At 37.8% G+C, this 16,617-nt stretch overlaps 1 protein-coding gene across 1 annotated transcript in view; it reads right to left on the bottom strand.

Annotated features, from left to right (window-relative positions):
* Positions 1 to 16,617, bottom strand: part of FMN2 (formin 2) — a 375,766-nt gene that overhangs the window by 104,008 nt on the left and 255,141 nt on the right. Inside the window, exon 12 of the mRNA XM_064594391.1 lies at positions 1,345 to 1,437. Coding sequence (XP_064450461.1) covers positions 1,345 to 1,437 — 93 coding nt within the window. The remainder of the gene's footprint in view (positions 1 to 1,344; positions 1,438 to 16,617) is intronic.

Genomic DNA, 16,617 nt, shown 5'->3' with positions numbered 1-16,617 from the left:
GGAGCAGAGATGAAATAAAAAGGTAACCAAAATGCTAGAAGACGAGCCGTGAAGAAAGACTTATTCTTTCTTTACTGAGTTAATGAATTAAGGACTCCTTTATCCCATAAGCAAAAAGAATATCTCATCCTTTACCTATATAGTTCTCTAAAATTGCATTTTCTTGATCCTAAAGCCCCACTGAATGAAGAAAGGAAGACTCATTTTTATTCATCATTAAGAATGTAATGAGCTTACAGCGTCCTCTAATATGTAACCAACTACAAGACTCTGATTTTATCCCAAGGACTATTTAGGAATTACTAAGTAGATTTTCCACTCGAAGTCATGTGGACCTGAGAATTTAGAAATGACAATCACTTTGATTTATGAATCTGACCAAAGTTCTGTTTCAATCTTCATGATTCTCTTAAGTGATTAAATAGTATTTTCCCATCTGAAAAAAAAGCTATGTTTAACATTTAATCAAATTCCACTATGACTCATTCATTGTAAATCATCATTAATGACACTTGAACCATCTATAAAAACTGTAGCCTAATAAACAGAGGATGGAGCCAGTCTTCAGAGTGCTACTTGGCCTCAGTCTCAAGCCATGTCAGCCTCTAGGAGAATTCCTGACAGCAAGAACTTTCTCAGAGCATGGCATGACACAAATCTGATCTTCAGAGGAGATGTAACATTCCAAAACAAAAATGTTTTGAGTAGCAAGTGCTTTGATATAATTGTAAGTTTCAATTATTTAAAATAGCAAAATGTTTTTAATAGATATTTCTCCTTCAAATTTTTTTTGGTTTAATATTTTCTGAAATTTTTCATCCCTGCTTATGTCATGGGAGGAGTCAATAAGATAATATTTATTAAGTTTTTAAGTTTTCTGGAAAAAAGGTATTAAATATCTAGAGGTATTCATACATCCTACAAAAAATAGAATGTAATATTTTGAAGATCTGGAAAATATCAATATATGTCATTTTTTGGCCCAGTGTTTTGACAAACTAAATAAATACCCAGTTGAACTGAAGTCATAAGCATAGTTAAAACTTAGAAGAATATCAAATTTTCATTCACAAAAAGCATAAAATTTTAATATCTTTATAAATAGGTGCTATTTTAACCTAGTGCATTTACTGTCATTAAAAAACAGTAATAACAAGAATTATCAATAGAATATTTACCAAATTGCTAGTCTCTCACAGCTGTGTGACTCATGATTAAACATTATTGATTTTTCTGTAATACCAAAATAATCCCCTTTAAACCAATGCATATTTTAAAAAATGTCTTCTACCTACCTTTCTGCTGCAAAAGATGGGAAATGCAACAAGTCTCTTTAGAATTTACCTTGAATAATAAATTGTTCCATGTTTTCTTTGAAAGGCTGGATGTGCTCTTTTGAGGATACCTGGTATACTTTCCCCGCCTCAACTTCACAGGCTGAAATCAGAGAAAGACCCTGTTTAGAGTGTCACCGTGTTAATGGAGCATTAAAACAATTAAAAAAAAATATTAGCTAATGTTAAAAATCCATTAGCCATGCTAATTCATATACATTCTATACATATTTTGGAGACATCCAAATACTGACATACGAGGCCTATGATCAAAGCTTCACTTTGTGGGGGACTGTAAAAAGTTCTTAAGAATCTACAATCCAAGTTTGGTCACCGCCAAACTGCAAATTTAGGAAGGTCCTGTAAACGCTGAGCCTCAGTCTCATCTGTAGAATGGGCACAACCCTGGTGTCTACCTCTCAGGGCTGTCATGAGGATCAAATCAGTTAATAGATACAAAGTGTTCTAATAGTGCCTGGCAGACAGTAAAACAATATGTCAGTATTTCCTATCATCATCATCCTTGTTATTATCAACTGACTTCTTTTTTTTTTTTTAAAGATTTTTTTTTTTATTTATTTATCTTAGAGAGAATGGGAGACAGAGAGCATGAGAGGGGGAGGATCAGAGGGAGAAGCAGACTCCCCGCTGAGCAGGGAGCCCGATGTGGGACTCGATCCCGGGACTCCAGGATCATGACCTGAGCTGAAGGCAGTTGCTTAACCAACTGAGCCACCCAGGCGCCCCCCCCCCTTTTTTTTTAAGATTTTATTTATTTATTTGACAGAGAGAGACACAGCGAGAGAGGGAACACAAGCAGGGGGAGTGGGAGAGGGAGCAGCAGGCTTCCTGCGGAGCAGGGAGCCCAATGCAGGGCTCGATCCCAGGACCCTGGGATCATGACCTGAGCCGAGGGCAGAAGCTTAACGACTGAGCCATCCAGGCTCCCCTATCAACTGACTTCTAATGCAAGTTTGTCCCTAATTGAAGTCCACATTTATGAAAAATGACAAGGGACTGTGGTGCTAATGTTTGTATAGAAATCAATAATTACAGAGCATCTATTACATGGCAGATAATTTTAACCTCTTAACTTAATCTTTAGAATAAGTTAGTAAAAGCGGACATTACCCCATTCTATAGGTGAGGAAATCAAGGCTCAGAGGGTCCACAGGTAATAAGTAGCAGACCCATAAATGAAATCCTGATCTGACTCAACAGCTTATTTTCTTTCTATGTCCATGCCATCATCAATGCCTTAGCAGGCTACAGAGCCCACAAGAATTAATTGAGAAGTACTTCTAAGAAAATTTCTGAAGAAATTCCTGCCATTATGGTGATACTGGCAAAAAAATTCAAAATTAAAAAGCACATATTTGAAAGACAAAACTTAGGACAGATAAATGAATCAGGAAAACACTTCTCATTACAATTCTTAAGGCAAGGTTGCAATTAATTCCTCAAGGAGACTTTGAAATTGCACTCTTTGAAATATTTTCATGGGGCGCCTGGGTGGCTCCATCGTTAAGCCTCTGCCTTCGGCTCAGGTCATGGTCCCAGGGTCCTGGGATCGAGCCCCGCATCGGGCTCTCTGCTCTGCGGGGAAGCCTGCTTCTCCCTCTCCCATTCCCCCTGCTTGTGTTCCCTCTCTCGCTATCTCTCTCTCTCTGTCAAATGAATAAATAAAATCTTTAAAAAAAAAATAAAATAAAATATTTTCTTTCTCTTATTAAAACATGGTTTTCTTTTCCCTCCAGGTTATTAGCTTGTCTAAGCAGGAGAATAACAGGAGGGCTGCACTGTTAGCACCTATTCTTTCCATCAAATGTAAAGGACAAGGGGCACCTGGGTGGCTCAGTCGGTTAAGCGACTGCCTTCGGCTCAGGTCATGATCCTAGAGTCCCAGGATCGAGTCCCACATCGGGCTCCCCACTCAGTCGGGAGTCTGCTTCTCCCTCTGACCCTCCCCCCTCTCATGCTCTCTCTCTCTCATTCTCTCTCTCAAATAAATAAATAAAATCTTTACAAAAAAAAAATGTAAAGGACAATTAGGCCTAGTAAGATTTAAGACCAGTTAGACATGTGCGGGGTTCTCTCTACCCACGTTCCCCAGCACCCTCACTCTTCCAGAGCAGGCTCTTGCAAGCTCATGACTGGCCAAACCACATCCCTCGTCCAGTGCCTTGTATCTTCAGACCCGTATCTTAAACTTCCATACAGATCAATATTTTCAAATAGAACTCATCACAGCCTTCTCTAGACATGCTACCTCCCTTATTTATTCTCCTGTTGGTGGTACCATGATCTGATACCAAATTGACTTCCTCTCCTTATCCCAACATCCTGTTTGTTTACCTCCTAAATGCTTCTGAAATCTGCCTATCCTCTCCATTCCTGCTTTATGCTGGTACAAATGCCTTCATTGTTCTTCTCGGGGCTACCATAAAAGCCTCTTAACCTAACCCCACCACCAGTCTTACACAGGTCCATGCTCCTTCTCATAACTTAAGAAGAATGGATAAAGGAGTTGTGTGTGGGGGTGTGTGTGTGTGTGTGTGTATACACACAGTGGACTATTACTCGGCCATAAAAGGAATGAAATCTTGCCATTTGTGACAACATGTTGGACCTAGATGGTATTATGCCAAGTGAAATAATACAGAGAAAGACAAATACCATATGATTTTACTTATACGTGGAATTAAAAATCCAAATGAACAAATGAACAGAAACAAAAAGACTGTTAAACTCAGAGAACAAACTGATGGTGACCAGGGGAAAGGTGGGTGGGGCGACAGGTGAAATAGGTGAAGGGCGTTAAAAGGTACAATCTTCCAGTTACAAAATAAATAAGACTTGGGGATATAGGGTACAGCATAGGGAATATAGTCAATAATATAACATCGTGTGGTGACAGTAACTACAGTTACCATGATGAACACTGAGTAATGTATAGAATTGTTGAATCACTATATCGTACACCTGAAACTAACATAACACTGTGTGTCACCTATACTTCAGCAATAAACAAAAAAATTAAAATAAAAGTCATCCAGAAGAAATCTGACCAATTCCCTAAAACTGTTCAATGACCTCTACCCTCACAACCACATCCCAAGTAAAGGAATGATTTAAAACCCTACAATATATGGGGCGCCTGGGTGGCTCAGTCAGTTAAGTGTCTGCTTTTGGCTCAGGTCATGATCCTGGGATAAAGCCCCCACATAGGGCTCCCCGCTCAGTGGGGAGTCTGCTTCTCCCTCTACCCCTCCTCCCAACTCGTGCTTGCACACACGTGTGCTCTCTCAAATAACTAAGATCTTTTAAAAAGTAAAATCCTATAATGAAGTAGAACACTTTACACAATCTAGGCCTTGCCCAGGTTTCTATTTATCCACCTCTACTCCTGATATTTTTTGCAGATTCAGTGCAAATTCTCATCTCCCTACCCTTGCTCATTTTGGTTCCTCTGCTTAGAATGTTTCTCTTCTTTACCCCCTTTATCTCCTTCATCTTACCCATTCCCAATATTACTTCATGACTTAACCTTGATGTAGCTGCCCCTAAAAAAGTATTTCCTAGGTTTCCTATACCCCCTGCTTTCCTCCATTTCCTGTCCTGTCTCCAGCTAGGACTGGGTGTCTCTCCTCTCTGACCCCACAGCATCTTGTGCATACAGAATTAAAGCTATTATTTATTGAGTACTTTTTATGTGCCAAGGGCTGCTCTACAGAATTTGCATGTGCTCTCCCACTCTCAAAAATTTGGACAGTTCATAAGTTGAGAAGGTGGGACTCAGTATCAGCTACCATACTGTTTTAATATTATTTGTAATTGTGTCTATTCTGTTCCACAAGACTGAGCTACTTAAAGAGAGGAAATCCAATTCTCATTTGTATTCCTAGTGCCTGATACAAGCAACAAATTGTTGTTGGATGGGGTAGTGGCTGGATAAATAGCTCCTGTTGCAGCAAGAACGTACTCGATTGGAATCTAGCAGATGGGGAGACAGGGTTTAAATTCTAGTTCATTATTCACCAAATGAGCCTTAGCTTGGAGAAGTCTAAGAAGAAATATCATAGCTGCTCTTAAAGTCTGGTCTCAGGGTCAAAAGGGTGTAAACTTCTTTGTTGATTCCAAGGAAGGAGGAAGCTAAACAACCAGAAATTAGAGATGGAGAGAGAGATTTTGGTTCTAAGTAAAGGGGGTTAAAGGGGATGGGTAATGTTTAGGGCAATCCCACAGTGACGTAACCAGCCATGCCAGGAGATGAACACTTCATCACTGGTACTCTTCAGAAAATAGTGAGCTATTTGTCAAAAACGTGGTGAAGGGATGAGTCTGAGGAGAAGACATAGGCATTCATTCAGCTTCCTCTGGAATGTTCACTTATGACAGCCCCATGTAGCAGAAATTCCATGTTCTTTAATGTCTCTACATGCATAAGAAAGACATACTTAGTGTCATATTTTCAGGTATTTTTTAAAAGTAACAGGTTGAATGATTTAAAAGGAATGAGATAGAAATGTATCCGCCCTCCCCATCATGCAGTGAGTTATTTCTGGCAACATGAAGAGCTGTTCCGAATGGTCTTCAGCAGTTTGTAATTGCCAACCAGCCTACTCCTGCATGACACAGACAGACTGACAGGGCAAAGCTGCTGTGACAAAAACCCTGTCCTCAGAAGGCTTGCCTTCTATGAAACTATACAGTCTTTAATTATTTTCCAATTCCAACAAGAAAAGTAAAATATTACCAGTCTAGTGTCTAATAGCTGAGGCCAACATTTAAAAAAAAAAAAAAAAAAAAAGGATCTAGTTTTCCACTTGGTCTGAGTTTCAAAACCTAAAAGCCTGAGGCAAGGAAGATTAATATTTTGACTATTAGTCACAACTGTTTCATCTGCCACTTTTTACTAGAAAATGAAAGTAATAACTGTCTTTGTCTTCATGACACTACACTATGTCTAGAGGTCTAGGGAGCTATAAAAAGACCATAACACTAGGCACTTGCAGAAGTTAATCCGACGGATCTGGTGACCTAAGGAGAATTTCACTAGCTGGAAAGCAGAGTTAGATCAAAGACAGTCCATAGCAAAGTCTTCTAAAATGTGCCAAAATTTCTCTAGGTCTTCATATGTACTCAGTAACTTTGAAACAACAGAATCTATAACAGATAAGAAATAAATAAAATACTTAAAATATTAAAAAACTGAAGGAAAGTTGTATTTTAATTTTCACTTAATTTTATAAATGTCTTTGGCCCATTCATATGAACTAAATATTTTTAATATAAATGTAAACAAAAACTATTTTTTCTATTTCCTCTCTTTTCACCTTCACTTATAGATTTTCCTGTACACAGTAAGAACTAAGTAGAATTTTAGATCTAGAAGCTCTCTAGGGTCATTTCCTGACAACCTCATCTCATTTTCAGTCTTCCTTCCAGAAGGCCACAAAAAATGCTTGTAATGTATCTCAGTGTTTCCAGTGATGTCTATTCATTTCCCTACAAGGCCACTTCTTCCTTACTGAGTTGTTCTAATTACTGGAATTTTCAGCTACATATTGTGCAGAAATCTCTCTCTACGGTTTATCTCCTGTGGAAGATATATCTGGAGTTTGCTTTAAAATACTCCAGATATGGGGCACCTGGGTAGCTCTGACAGATAAATGTCCAACTCTTGATTTCGACTCAGGTCATGATCTCAGTGTTGTGAGATTGAGCCCCACATTCTCTCCCTCTATACCCCCTCAAAAAATAAATAAATAAATAAATAATAAAATACTGAAGATATGTTCCCATAATTACTTGTGTAATTTAAAATATCAGTAAAAAAAAAAAAAAAAGTCCACCATAGATAGTTCATGTCTTTAGTGAGTTACAGAGAAATTCCACTCTGAGTACAGATGAAAACCCTGATCTCTTACCATTCTCCATTTACTCATTAACATTCCCTATTAGGCAATAGGCATCCAAGAATTATCTGTGGAATGGAATACATAAATGAATTAGACCATCCTGACACAATTAACTTTTTCTTAATTTTCAAAATGTCATATCTATTCAAATTTCTCCACACCTTACATATATTATTCACCCATCCAATATACTCTTACCCTTCAGAACCAATTGTTGAATTTCTACTTATCCATCCCAAGTTTTAACTATCACCCCAAGCCAAGAGGGTCAATCTCCCCCTGAACTTTGTATTTCCCCTGCTCTGTACAACAGCTCTGTACAACATGATACAAGATAAAAGCAAATCTTTGGATAAGAGATCTGGATTCAGGCCTAGTTCTACTAGTAGCTATGTGATCTTGGGCTGGCTCTTTGAATTATCTGAGCCTCAACCAGAAATTGGGATGGCGAAAATGTTGCCCTTGAGTGTTAACCATTGAGCCCCTGAAAAACTCTCAAAAAAACCATAGCTATTAATGATATTATTTCACTGCATTTGTTTGTTCATGCATCTTTGTCTCTGATTGATTTTGTATCCCCTGAAGTCAAGGATTATCCTATTCACCTCTGCATGCCTTGTGTCTTCAATACTGAGGAAACACTAAAATCCTGTGTGAGAAAAGCACTTTCAACTATGTCAATAATTATTACTTTCCTTAATCTGGGTACTAAGCCTCCAGTTGTGGCTCATTTGTAACATCACGTAAGTCTTACGCAAAATGTACAAAAACCCAATCCAAATTTCCAAAGCTCTTCGTTGTGATACACAACCTGTATTTGTAGGTGACTGTTGTTTTACTTATTCACCATATTAAGAAGGAAGAGACTGTTGGATAACTATAAAAATAAAATGTCAAGTTATAGAGTTTATATATACTTATATAGAGATATAATTCTTATAATTCAATAATAAATATGAATATGTTCAATGTGATAAGGAATAAGGAAATTTATTTTTTTAAGATTTATTTATTTATTTGAAAGAGAGCGAGAGAAAGAGAGTGTTGGGGGGCAGAGGGAGAGAGATAATCTCAAGCAGACTCCACGCTGAGCCCCAACATGGGGCTCAATTCCACGACCCCGAGATCATGACCTGAGTCAAAAGCAAGAACTGGCTGCTTAAACAACTGAGCCACCCGGGGGCCCCAGGAATAAGGAAATTTCTTTGTAAAACTGGACTTCATTCTTCTCTTAACTGTAGTGCATCATGGTATATAACATATCATCCTGGCTATTACTTATCATTTTCAAAATTGGTATGTGACTATGTAAACTTAAAAAAAAAAAAAAAAAACACCAAGTGCTATAATCTTATAACCCTGAAGTTCATTTAGAAACATTATTAAAAACGTAACAATGACAGAGTTGCTGGAAAATCTGCATTACAGTGAAATCCAAATTAAAAAAAAAATTTGTTAAAGAATGTTGGTATAACTGAGTAATTCCAATCAGGTCAGCTTTCTGTCTGATTTAAAGATCTTCCTAATCCCAAATGATTTTGTATTAGGTTAAAGAGCTAATGCTAGAAAGCATGAATTAGGCCTCCAAATAAAAAGAAAAATCCAGCCAGAGGACTGGAAGAAGAAAAATCTCTTAGATATTTTCACTAGAAAATGGGTTCCAAAACATCAATGCCATCCACAGACTGACAGGTTTGGGGGCAGAGCAAACACCATCTTATCACTGTCAGTCTAAAGCAAGAACATTGTACACCACTCTCTAAAATGAACCATGATCATGAGCAGTCTGGTTATTTTTTTAGGGAACTAGAATATTCCAGCTGTAATGTCTACAAGTCTCCAAGTTCAATCAATGTTAATCAGTTTAGAGTCACTGCTTTTCTGTGAGCTTCCAGAAGGTCAATGGCATTTATAAACCTGCTTCAGCAAGTTTGCATGAAGCTGCATAACAGACACAAAGGAAAAGAAACAAGTTGATTAATCAGAAATTTTTTCTTCTAACAGCAAATTCTTTCACATGTAAGCCTGGTTTGTACATTACATTGAATTCAATTTCTGGAAACAGAAGTCATTCTAGCTACCTAAAGCAGATCAATGCAGCCAATAAGATGCTTATAAAATAGTTGTAAAAGCAGAGAAATTGGGCTCTGCATTTGGTTTTCAGGAACAACTCCCAGAACAAAACAGCAGAACTGGCCCTTCGGGTGAGCTAATATCAATGCCAGTCAGGATCTAAGCTGAATGGTGTGTACCACAGTCTCAACTGTGGTTTTAGACTTAAACCTCACCTGCTAAATACGCAACCTCAAAAAAATTGTCACCCTATGCTGTACCTTTCAATGCTCATGGTGCTGGTGCCTGAGGACAGTCATACTGCTTCGGTAAAATCCAACCCCTCCTTATCACTGTTTGAAAGCAAAAAAAGCAAAACCAAAACAAACAAACAAAAATCCAAACCACAAAATAAAAATAGAAACAGCAAAAAGATGATATCTGGCTTCACCACATCTCATGAGTACATGCATTGACAAAAGCAAAATCATATGCAGACATAGAAGAAAGCACAGGTTCAAGACATATTTTAGGGAAAAATAGCAAAGCTTGGTGACTGACTAGTCTGTAAGGAAACCAAAAGTTTAAAGTTTGAAGAGGCAAACTTTAAAACCAACTGGAGGGCCTTTTCAGAATCTCCCTGCCAATGCTCCCATCAGCTTGGAGAAAAGTAATCTCCAAGGATAAGATCACAGAAGAAGTCCACACAGTGATTCTAATGGGCACTGAGGTGTGAGGTAAGGTGGGGGGCGGAGGGATGAAGGATGCCATCTGGGTTTGCAGCTTGGGTGCTCTGTGGAGAGAGGATGCAGGAGGAAGAGTAGCTTTCAGAGGAAAAGAAAATGAATTTGGTTTCAAACTTACTGCATTTTAAGATGCCAGTGGAACATCCATGAGTAGTTTCCACCAAGTGCTTGAGTGTATGGGTCTGCAGATAGAGTGACGACGGAAACACTGAATAGGGTCACTTGATAAAGGTATAAGTGAGAAGATGGGGCAAGGCGGCATACCTGAGGTATACCAACTTTTATGAAGAAGCAGGGACAGAGGAGGCCGTGAAGAGAGAAGATGTAGAAGAATGATCAGGCATCAGAAGAAGAATCAGCAGTGAGTGCGGCTAAAGAAGCTAACAGGCTAGTGAGTTGCAGACAACGAGTCAAATGCAATAGAGACAGCAAATATGATAAAGGTTGAAATAAATGTCAGTTCAATTTGGCAAATAGTGACAATAGTTTCAGTGGGGCTAGAGACAAAAGACACAGTGTAACAGTAAGGAAAGGATGGGAAGTAACGAATCAAAGAACCCAGAAATAGACCAGGAATGTTAACATCTAAGCTTGTTAGCACAAATGTCCAAGAAAACCTGCACAGCAAAGGTACGCTGTGAGCCCTGGGAAGAGTGATGAATAAATAAATACAAATCCTTTATAACTTCTGAATAATATTCAAAATACCCTAGTCTTGCCAACAGTGGATCCATAGATTCAGCTGTACCGTAGGAGAAGTATAAAATTTGTGTATCTATCCTAAAGATGGATTTCGGAAAAATCTGATCCCTAACAATCAAATGTCTGCAGATTAATGTCAAAGTAGTCCCTTATCATGTAAATACAATAAAAGAGGACAGAGATACCACACACACACAAATCCCACAGTACCTTAGTTTGGACATGGTAGCCAGTGGAATAAATTAAGGTCGCTCTGAGCTCATCTGTTTATATCTCAAAACAAAGCTCAACAGAACTGAATGATTTTTAAAGTATACTCTTTAACAGGTGTTTTGCAGGTGCACTCTTCAACTGAGGGATTTTGAAAGTGAACATTGTTTCAAATTGAAATGAATGAAAGCACAATACATGTAGTTTTGCTCCTTAAATAATCATTCCTGTAAGAGGAATTATCAATTTTTTTTGTCAGTTCACATACACAAGTCATTGTTTTCAAAACATGATGCACTTCCATGGACAAATACAGTCTACAGGTTACAAAAAGATAAGACATAATAGCTGTGACTTTCAGAAAGGTAGTTAGCCTTTCTGTGCCTCAGGTTCTTCACCTGTAACATGAGGGATTATAATAGCGCCTACTTCACTGTAAAGATCAGAGGATTTTGTGTAGGTAAAATACAAGGAAGACTGCCTCATGTGTTGTAAGAGTAATATGTTTGCTCTAATTACTGTGACACTCTTACCACCACCATACACCATAATGACACAACAAGGAAATCGAAACAGTTATCTCTAAATCTCAAGCACTAAAGGCCATGCTTCAGACTGTGAGTATGACGTTTCTATAGGGACAACCTAGAGTGAGTTTTATATATATTATATTTACCGGCAGTTACTAATCACTGACCGATCTCACCCTTGACTGAGACACACCTAAAAGCCACTGACGACACACTCTGTGTTGATACTATGGATGACATTGGCTAGAATCAATGACCCCCCATGGTCCCTTTGACACCACTTGTTATGCTCTTCAATTTATCTATGTGTTCAGAAATTGGAGGGACCATAACTTTGTCAGTTAGTCACTGTCTCCGTAAGTCTCCGCCTGCACGAGCAAGTTCTCCAAGTTGGTTGCTGGTGGGTCTAAGCAAAAACACATGACAAACTGTGAGTGTACATTGTCAGCAATACACTTTCTTTTCAGATTTGGCCTTAGGAAACACGAAAACTTAATGTTTTCTTATTATCATAAGCAATAACCAGAGTGGTCATTTAGACCATTTAATGGATTCACTCTATTAGTAAGGGGATTCAAAGTCAAATTAAAACAATTCTAAATTACTTATTTGACATATGTGGTATCTATGTAAAACAGCATCATTTTATATAACAAAACTCCACACTTTTGTACTCTGTAGGCCTTGGGAGGGGACACTGATGTTGACTCAACCTTGAATGTACTGACTGAATGATACGGAAATGTTACAACATTTGCAAGAGATGAAGTCATAAAAATTATATACCGTACAGTTATTCTGAGTCTCCAGGCCTGCATGTGAACATTTCTAATGACGAGGAGCTCTCCACTTTTGAGGTTAGCTCTTCCACTGTTTCAGTTCTCATCTGGAGACAGTCTCTTCATACAGAACTGAATTTTCTGCCTCTAGCTTCGCATACTGACTTTAGGTCTTGTCCACTGGTACAACACAGAGGGAGTCTAATCTAAGGGTAGCAAGTTTCATTTCAAATACCAATTCCAGTTGTGTAGTACTGGGCACCTGAAGCGTGTTCTTCAAAAGGATTTTGAAGAGTCAATCTCTAACTCAACAGAAAAGACACCTTTAAATAGATATTTGTTACAGACTCAAAGGATGTAATTAGGATAGCCTTTCAATACTTTCATTTCAACTTTAAAATATCAGTCCCTCTACTTGACTCCCCATAGGCTGAAAAACAAAACAAAACAAAACAAGATTGGTCTAGAATTCTAAAACAACTGGTCTCCACTCAGACATTCAGAGTCTCTCTTTGGGTAAGGAGCAAGAACACATGTACCCAAGACTGCAAACACCGATGAAACAACTCTCAAGACTATGGAAAAGTGATATATCTTTTCGCAGCCATCTACCCAACGCTAATGCACACATGTGCACAAATAATTTAAAAAAGAATGTCATAACAACATCCCACATAAAACACAGACAGACCCAGTTCAGTCTCTTAGGACTAAAACAAATGATGTAATATTTCTGTTGTGATTTTGCCAAAATGATTAGAGTGCTTTTTTATTTGGGTGAGGTTTGATGTTTTAAAGATATATTCTCCCATTGTCTGAATATTTATTTTTTTAACATGGTCAACAATGCAAAAAGACATCAATCTTATGAATCACAACACTTCCTAGAGGTGGAGATTTGCTCTTATTTTAACTTTAGAAGGCAACATGCTCCCTTTTAAAACAATACATTTTGCCACAGTTTTTCCTTTAGAGGTTAAATACACAAGATATTCATACACTTCTTCCATTAAAATAGATGATGCATCACTTACGGTATGAAAAAAAAGTGAAAAGAAGGCATCGATGTAGTAAAGAATGATCTGTTTATTACCAGATCACTGTCTCTTCTAAATTTCTGAACCACCAGCGAACCGGCCACAGGAAAGGTCTTAGGGAATTTTGACATTCAATGATAAACCTCCATAAATAAATCCATGCATAAATCAAACCTAATCGTTTAAAATCAAACTTCTTTTGGGAAACATTAATATGATAAATGATGACATCATGACATTACTGAAGACTATTTTCTACTAAAAAAATAAACTTGACTATTTCTAGCTGGTCTACTTTTCCAAATCATATCATATTTCATAGGGACAATTTTTGATTTCTGAGACTGAACATTACTACTGGCTCAGAATATTTCAGAGAAAAATGAGGCAAATTGCAGAAATTTGCAGGAATTCTGAAGATAACATTGAGACTCTATTGGAACAGGAATACCAAGTTTTCCTTTAACCTCTCCACAGTTCAAAGTGATTAATCTCTCATAAAATGTTAAAGACCAAATTAACTTAAAATGAAATTAAAGTTATACCAAAATCTGTTTAAGAGAAGTGTATACAAAAGAATGGCAAGCTTCAACTCATAAATAAAAACGGACTAATGGGGCCAGATACCCTAATAGATACAAGAATTCCTGGGTAAAAGTCTGCTGAAAAATAAGATATTTACATACTCTCAAAGAGTCACCTCACAAATTACTTACTGTTTATTAAAAAAACCAAACAAAATAAAAGCCAAAAACAAACAAACAAACAAAAAACCCATATAACTTCATAGTGGAGGAACTGGCAGATACCACCTAAGCAAAGTGATCAAAATGACGCATTAGCATTAGCTGTAATGAGACAAACTGACATCACGGGCCTGCAGAAGGGACACATATCACTTCTGCAGATAAATCACGTCTACAAAATAAGCAGTCTTTAAATATGGTAGGGTCAAGAAAGACAAAGACTGAGGAACTACACTATATTAAATAAGCCCAAGGAGACATGAAAATTAAATGCAATGTGTGATCTAGGGATTGGCAAAATAGCTATAAAGAACACTTCTGAATATGGACTGTGGGCTATTATCATAATAGTATTTTTCAATGTTAAATTTCCTGCTTTGATGCTTATACTGTGTATACATAAAAGGATGCCCAAGTACTTAGCATATATACACTAAAGTATTAGGTATAAAGGAGCATGGTATCTCTCACTTGCTGGTATCTGGTTCAGAAAAACAAAATGATGCACACCCACATATGTATATACAAGCATGCATACATACATATGGGGGACAGGAGGGAGGGAGTGACAGAGCAAATGGGACAAAAAATAAACAACTGATAGTCTAAGGAAAGAATATACAGGAATCCCATGTACTAGCTTTGCAACTATTCTGTAAGTTTGATTTATATCAAATAAAAAGTTATAAACAAACAACAATAAAGAATAACAACATGTCCCAGTTTGTCTAACTTGGACTTTTAAGCCTCCTAACCAAAGACCTGATCCTAGGGGGTTTCCATATGATTTCTTCTTTGGAATGTTAAGAACAGTCCAGTATGCCTCACAGAGAGTGTAAAGCTTGGATTTCTTTTGCATATGGCTTCAGTTTAAGAGTGTGAAGTCTCTACAGCGTCAGGTACAGTGTCCCTTTAGCTGATGGTTTGACTGACTCTGCACGGGGAGAGCAAACACACTGGTAATGGTTACCAGGCAGATTTTTAAAGATGACTTACAAGCTCTACTCTTCCAAATAAGTAAAAATATTCAACTTTCCTAAGATGGTTGTAAAAGGTTATTACTTCATAGTTTTAAACCATATTGAAGATGACAGATGCAGCATCTTACAATAAAATAATAAAAGCACCCTTACCACAAACTAACCCGCTTATAATATTTGACATATGGTTCTAGAATTCTTCAAATGAATACATCTTTAACCATAATATTTTCAAGAATTAGCAAGTTGCTCAAATATTTAGGATTTGTGCAAATGAATACTTTTTTTTTCTAAATTTTCTTTGCTTTTTTTTTTTAAAAGATTTTATTTGAGAGAGAGAGCGAGCACGCACACACATACACACGCACACACATACACACACACACATACACATGTGCAAGCTGGGAGGAGGGGCAGAGGGAGAGGGAGAAGCAGGCTCCCGGCTGAGCATGGAGCCTGCCCTGGAGTTCGATCTCAGGACCCTGAGATCATGACCTGGGCAGATGCCCAATCAACTGAGCCACCCAGGCGTCCCACAAATGAATTCTTTAACATTAAAGACTACAAATGTTACAATGTCTTGAGTATAAAAGTGATTTACATAAAACTGAAAGTATTATATAATCTACCCTAATATACTGATATATGAACTTAATCAAAGCAAAGCCTCTGACATTTGCTAAGGATACAGTAAAATCATAGGACTAGGAGATAATGTTTATTGAAGGTGTAAGTGACGCTCACAGCAACTTATACACAATCTTGGTAATACTAGCCAGATGCCTGGTTTCATATTGGCTGCCCCACCTCACCCATTATTAGATGATGACTTGAGGTATAATCGTGGGCATCTATGACTGGCCTAGAAATCTCAGTCCCCTTGAGAGTCTCTGGAGTGGCACTGTCACTGTGGTTGCCAACATTTTCCAATTCTGATGTGCACTGATGCAGGAACCGGAGTGTAACGGACATGGCAGGTGTTCAATGACATAAAGGAGTTTAGTAAATGTCCCATGCAGTCAGGCTGCAGTGAGTCACATCCATCAACTGAAACAGATGCCAAACTGAGACTGTTATTTACTCCTGGAATGGTGTCTTGCTAGTGGACTCCACTGTGGTATTAAAGTAGTTTACAATTTCAAAAATAATTAAAGATAAAGCATAATGTCCCCAAGGAGTAAAATTCTTTTTTTTTATTATGTTAATCACGATACATTACATCACTAGTTTTTGATGTAGTGTTCCATAATTGTTTGCGTATAACTGGTGCGTCTGCTTTCAAGATCTAAAGCAACATTTTGTCCAGTGCTTAAGAAATCAAAATTCATGGGCGCCTGGGTGGCTCAGTTGGTTAAGCGACTGCCTTCGGCTCAGGTCATGATCCTGAAGTCCCGGGATCGAGTCCCGCATCGGGCTCCCTGCTCAGCAGGGGGTCTGCTTCTCCCTCTGCCCTCTTCCCTCTCGTGGTCTCTGTCTCTCATTCTCTCTCTCTCAAATAAATAAATAAAATCTTAAAAAAAAAAAAAAGAAATCAAAATTCAAGACAGACCACCTCCAAATGGAAATATTTTCTAGTTTGG

This window comes from Mirounga angustirostris, unplaced genomic scaffold (genome assembly GCF_029215605.1).
Source record: "Mirounga angustirostris isolate CCGP_5_RB_7025 unplaced genomic scaffold, mMirAng1.0.hap1 SCAF_6, whole genome shotgun sequence".
NCBI classification, from domain to species: Eukaryota; Metazoa; Chordata; class Mammalia; order Carnivora; family Phocidae; genus Mirounga; species Mirounga angustirostris.
This window is presented reverse-complemented; position numbering and strand designations above follow the sequence as displayed.